The 6349-nt window shown below is 32.3% G+C and overlaps 1 protein-coding gene across 1 annotated transcript; it reads right to left on the reverse strand.

Moving 5' to 3' along the window:
• Window positions 1-3434: 3434 nt before the first annotated feature.
• Window positions 3435-4278, reverse strand: LOC127857436 (uncharacterized). The gene is made up of 3 exons (XM_052393831.1): window positions 3905-4278; window positions 3600-3730; window positions 3435-3454 (listed from the first exon to the last, which is right to left on the reverse strand). Exons 1-3 carry the CDS (start codon window positions 4213-4215, stop codon window positions 3435-3437), a joined length of 462 nt encoding a protein of 153 aa, XP_052249791.1. The 5' UTR covers window positions 4216-4278.
• Window positions 4279-6349: the final 2071 nt, after the last annotated feature.

The raw sequence follows: 6349 nt of genomic DNA on the forward strand, positions 1-6349 counted from the left end.
GTTCTTTCTTCGTGCAGAGTTTTTGAAAATCGCAATACAATGCAATCATCCATATAAAAGACGTCGTCATTGTTCTATTTCCAACAGTCAATATGAAGTGTATGTTAAGAATGTATTCGTACTGGAAGGATGCGGAATGGGATTTGACGTCTTTGTATGAAGTCGTTTTACTTTTTAGAACATCACATTGTCATTATAGCATCCTTTAGAATGTAGAGTGTAGTCACAAGACTATATGAGACAGCACGTTATACCGCCTTTTAGGGCTGATAGTAATTACTTGTCACAAAGTCAATTAGTAAATCAGGACAGAACATTGTCATACTTTATGTCGGGTTCTGTATGGACTATTATGGAAATTATCGACTATTATTAGCGGTGCAATATAAGTGATATGTTGCCTATAGCTAGTTTGAATGCGTCCCATTACACTTATATGGGAATGGTAGCGATTGTCATTATTATATTATTATAACCAAACGAAATAACAACGCCAGGATTAAGTGAAGAAAGCTGGTTATCACAAGCCGTTGATTTTATCGCGCACACTTTCAGATGGTAGAAGCATCTAAATAAGTCATTATCCTTCCGTCCGTACGTCTGTCCATCCTTCTGACTTACCATTCATCTTTTACGTCCATCCATTTTTTGTGGTTTAAATAAAACTACATACGTCTAATAAGCTGTATGGTGTGTATGTTGTTGAACGTTTTTCTTGCTATTGTTTCTCTTTTTTCGATGAGGGAAACATAATTCTACACAAATCAGCATACTTTCAAACTGCCGTTAAATTTAATTTAAACTGCAAAATTAATACACATGAAAACCGCTTAAAAGTGATTTAACACAATTTCTAAAAACATTCTTTCTGAACTGTAGTCCCATTGATAGATACAAACATAATTATTAAAGTATTCCGAACACAAGTTTAGCACATTGAATAGCTTTGAAAAAATTCCGGGGAAAACTAGCATGCACGCATTTTGCGTGCAATATCACGCTATTGTGGTTATTGAGGTCGTTAAATGTTAAGGGCCCTTCTAATAAAACGTGTATCACATGTATCAGCTAAGGATTAAACATGTATAAACTATAAATTAAATTTCTTACGAAACGATTTGTGTAATAAATGAAGCAGCATGTATTATGCAACTCTACCCATAAATGAAAAGGAGCGCACCTTTTGTTATTTCAGGCTTCACATACGCAACTTGTTTAATAAATTGTATTCTAACGTTTTTAGGGATTTATATTTCGGCAAAATAAAAATGAACTTATACAGTCAAATATCCATGAACACACATGGTTATGTTGTGTTTTGTGAAATTAGTTGTTTTTTTATCTGTAAGTCAATCTTCACCCCCCTGCATATGACCATAATTCTCATCAAAAAGTACCGCATATTAAAATACTAATTTGACAATTAATTAAAGATAAATACTATACTGGTCAGACATTCTACATGGACAGACACAGAGCAACTAAGCCCAACGCAATAAAAAAATATCTGATACGTAAACAAGCAGTTTTGTTATTAATTAATACTATAATACACTTAGTTCAGCCGTATACAGTGTCATTGCGGGAAACAATAGAGAAAAAACCTACTCTAACATTACATTGTATAGATTGCTTAACCCATTTATTCCTAGCGTCTAGAAAAAAGGCCTTAGCAAACATCAGGATCTGCACTGTTTGTTTAAAGGAATTTCTTTAAGAAAAAGTCTAAATAAAAAAAATAAATATACTATACAACCCTAATTTTGGAAAAAAATTGATTAAATTTAGAAGAATGGGAGAGTCCACTAGGCATATATGGGTTAAACTATAATTGTGGTGCCTGATATTGTTGAATTTACATATATCTACCATACGGAATGTTCACAAGAAAGATAAGTTATATAAATGTAAAGTTTACTTTATTATTCAATGTATCTATCATATAGTTAAGTATTTATCATTAAGAATATAATATTAACAACTGCAATCAAGTGAAAAACAATATATCTTAACACGAGGTATGGACTTGTATAAATACACTGAGACATGAATAGGGGGAAATATATCTATATATACATGCTAAGAAGTTTAACTGCATTTGGAGAAAGTTGTATAATTAAATATTAGAATGTATTAAATAAATATATTATTCAAATAAAAAAAGGGTTACCACAACAACAAAAAGCATTCCAATCAAAATCGTTATGGTAATTTTACAAACATATCATTATTTTCAGTTTAAAGTCATGTCCAACTCAAAACCATTACTTTTACGGTATCATCATTATCCGTACGTTTTAAAAACATTTTTATAGAACTATTTTTAGCCAAATATCACTGCTTAGATTGTCCTCGAGCATCTGGTCAATAAAACACGCAAGTAGCCGTTAGTATATGCAGTTTGATTGATGATTTGACCATATACGACATAAAAAACGGAACCAGAAAGAACACATATGAATACTCAATACAGTAAACTGTTGTCCAACTGATGTTTACAATACATACAATAAAAACCGTACCCATCGTGGAAAAGTGAATATATATTACATATGAGCATGAATTTTAGGGAACAAATAGCAATAATGTTTTATATAAAGGCAGAATGCGTTATGAGCATGTATGAACCTGTATGACGTGTGTCCTTTAAGTTTGATTAAGAAAATAACACATGGTTTGATGAACTTGCCTATGTTTTTCTACAATTTTTAAGAAATGTGTATTGGCAGGATTGCTGATTCAATATCTACTTACTTACATTACACAGTTCTGTAAAAGCAAACTTTTAAAACGAAAGCATATTGAGCTCTAAAATACACTAATTTGTACTTAAATCAAAGAAGTTACAATTAAACACATAGACTGTCAGAAGAATTAAAGATTTAAACGTATGGTTTCGTTCCGAATTCATCGCAAAATTGTGGTGTAAATTGTTCGGAAAATACCCTTTACCTCGCGGTTGAATCGGCTATCCCAGAATCCGTAAATAAACGGGTTACATATGTTATTCAGCAGATACATCCTAAGCATGAATTCACAGAGGATTGTTTCAGAAATCGACAATTCGTCCCAGAATGCGGGATTAACTATGCTCCATATGGTGACAACTAGCCCCGGTGCCTGACTCAAAATAAACACCAACGTCACCGTACACATTATTTTGGTGATCTTGAGATGTTGTCCACTCAAAGCTGGAACAGGGTTTCTAGCTGATGACCACGACGATGGCATACTGATTGGGGTATTTATATGAATCCTTAGGCCATAGAATGATGTGATCCTTTTGTTAACGTTCTTAGAATGGTCTGGACTGGTTAGAGATAAAGTTAAAGAATTACTGCGTTTAAACGTTACAAGTTGTGGTTTTAATGATAGCTGTTCGTCTGAGTAACTTCGTTTTAGATCCGTTAATGTGGATGGAATGTTATTGCATGTTAACCGATTCCATTTATACCTAGTAATGATTTGGTGAACTATTAGCGAATATGTTACTAACATGAAACACATGGACAAAATACATACGCTTAGTGTGATCATTTTATACACCAATGGATAGATGGTTTCTAAGTAAGAGCTGTCAAAAAAACAAGCAGGGCCACTGATGCCCGGTATAGCCGTTTCCATTTCACTAGGACCATACAGGATCAGAACAGGCCAAGCAAATACGAAAGACAAAACGGTTGCAACAAAACACACTAGTCGTTTTCCAAAGTAGGATATTTGAAATTTGCTTAGTGGATGACACATTTTTAAATATCTGTCTATGGAGATCACAATCAAACCGAAAATAGACATGTAAAAAAATACGTACATGAAAAATGTTAAAACTTTACAAGTCCATCTATTTGTAAATGTATATGGATTAGTTAAATCAATGATATGATATGGTAGGCCAAATATGCACATGGACAGATCTATGGAAGCCAGAAACAGTATGTATACTCTCGCTGGGGATCTTTTGTATCTGAGGCAGTAAACTAACAACACTATCACGTTTCCAATAATCCCAACAAGCAAAATGAATCCCAAAATCAAAATTAGCGGTAATAGCGTTTTAACTTCTTCGTTGTTGAGATACAGAATAAGTTCCAGTGTCTCCTTTGGAGTCAATGACACGTTTACAGATGTTACTGTTTGTGGTGGTAATGTTGCAGTAACAGGGTTCATTTGTACCATTGTGGAATATCCATAGATAACCTGGTTTCTGGAAGTCATCACTTGCTCAATATGTGAACGATGATCACAAGGTATATCCGCATGTAACTAATATCCTTTCCAGTCGTGTCAAATCTGCAAAGTAAGAAAATAAAACGTTTCTAGTGTTGTATGATTCAATTATTTATGAATATGTTTCAGCTAGAGCTTAAAGTCGTGTTATCATGAACATACAGTTCATAGAATGAATTGGCGTTGCAGCATATATAAAGTAGAGAATTGTCAATGGAAAATACACATTAATTCTATTTCAAAAGTGTCCCTTTCCAATCATAGTTCTTACGCAAAAGGCATAGAACACACCTAATTGTAACATGAGATTACAACAAAATCTGAAACACACCGCGTTAATCTGCTTTGACGAATTGGGAATGCAAACACAATTGTGGCAACTTATTATATCATTTAAAAAGTGAAAACTCTATATTTTTTGTTTCTATGCATGAAGCTAATGAAAAGCTCTTCAAAGGTAATAAGGCTTTTTCATTAAAACTAAATTTAAATGGTATGCTTTATCACATAGTTGCAGTTAATTTGAAAACGACTTGATTGCAAATGTGTGTTGTTGTTGTTTATTTTCAGTCAGTATAATTGTATTTGTGTATGTATCATCAAATTGGTTTTAACGTATTAAGTTGTTTTTGCATTTTACTAAAGATTAATAAATAATTAACGTCCCAAATACCCTAAGAAGAGAGTACAATTCTTATTATCAATACTCAATACTATATAATACCAAAAAAATACATACTTATAATATTGAAACTCCTCTTGTCATTTAAAATCGTTATCTAGCATGTGGTAAAACAAACCTTTTAATAATAAGAATTCGTTACATACGGCATAAAGTATTTGTTATCGATTTGGCATAGAGGTTTAATTCTGAAGTTCGCAAAAAACTATTTTATAGAACTACGGTATAAAAGCACGTTCGAATACGATTTACCTTAAACAATTATACGATATAGCGGAGCAAATATATATTGTATTCGAGTAAAAATAAATATTAATGCTTTTAAATATGGACTATTAAGCTCGGATTTATGTGTGTGTGACAAAATTACGTATTCGCTATTTACTACGGAATGAGTTTACTTCTTTAAGTACACTATATTTTTCATTACATCAATTTCATGTTGTTGTTTGTCCTATGAAAAAGAAAACACACGCATAAACATAAGAACATTCTTGAACGCGTATGCAATAATTAAGCCTCGACAATTTACTACAGAAATAAACTTGTATATTATAATGCTAACACTGTTTTTTTATATATATATATGTAATAGAATATGAATCGAATGTAGTTGCAGTGCTTTAGGAAAACATGTTTACAAAATATATCATCAATGTTGTGTTTCGATTCTTAAACTTAGCATACAACTCGAAGTTTGTATCAAATGCAGAAGAAAAATGTAATTCTTGTAACCGTGAAGCTTTCAACTTAAACGTTAAATTTCACATAATCAACCATATCTGTAGATAGGCAATTCATTGAAACGCATTCGGGGATATAAACCTTTCCCGTTTGAAGTTTCAACCATAAATTAACGAAACATACATATAATTCTATGAATTACCTTATGTAATGCAAATCCTTTCCATTTAAACGTTCCAAAAATAACAGAGGTTGATTTTAACATGTGTCATATGAATATTTAAAAGTATTTTTTAATCAATTGTATAACCTTACTGTGTTCACAATTAATACCATTTACTTTCTCCAACATTTTGTACAAGCTCTGATTTCCCACAGAAAATCTTTGCACTCTAAAGAGAGCAAATTGGAAATATCGACTATACGGTAACACCATTTATCTGAGAGTCAATGCTGATTCTGATTGGAGGTTCTCTTGTATAAACAGATTGTTAATAGACCGTTTAGATACATTCAGACAATAAGTGATCCCGAGAGTGACAAGGTTGGGCGTTTATCCAACGAATACTGTTCAGTACCAGAAGGAAACTAACTATTCACTTATGTTGAGGGAAAGCATAGGTAATGTACTATTTTGGAAGAATCCGTATCTAATCTATGTAGCGTTTACATAGATTCAAACAATATATACGGACTTAATTTTTGCGTGGTTTACCTTAATGATGGTTCGAGAATCTGCAAAGAAAACAAACATCG

Source organism: Dreissena polymorpha, chromosome 14 (genome assembly GCF_020536995.1).
Source record: "Dreissena polymorpha isolate Duluth1 chromosome 14, UMN_Dpol_1.0, whole genome shotgun sequence".
In the NCBI taxonomy this organism is placed as follows: Eukaryota; Metazoa; Mollusca; class Bivalvia; order Myida; family Dreissenidae; genus Dreissena; species Dreissena polymorpha.

Coding starts and splice junctions, on each gene's coding strand:
- LOC127857436 (XM_052393831.1), bottom strand. CDS start 4,215: ATGACTTCCAGAAACCAGGTTATCTATGGATATTCCACAATGGTACAA. Junction 3,731..3,904: donor GCTTCCATAGATCTGTCCAT/GTGCATATTTGG, acceptor TCATCCACTAAG/CAAATTTCAAATATCCTACT. Junction 3,455..3,599: donor AACGGCTATACCGGGCATCA/GTGGCCCTGCTT, acceptor AATCATTACTAG/GTATAAATGGAATCGGTTAA.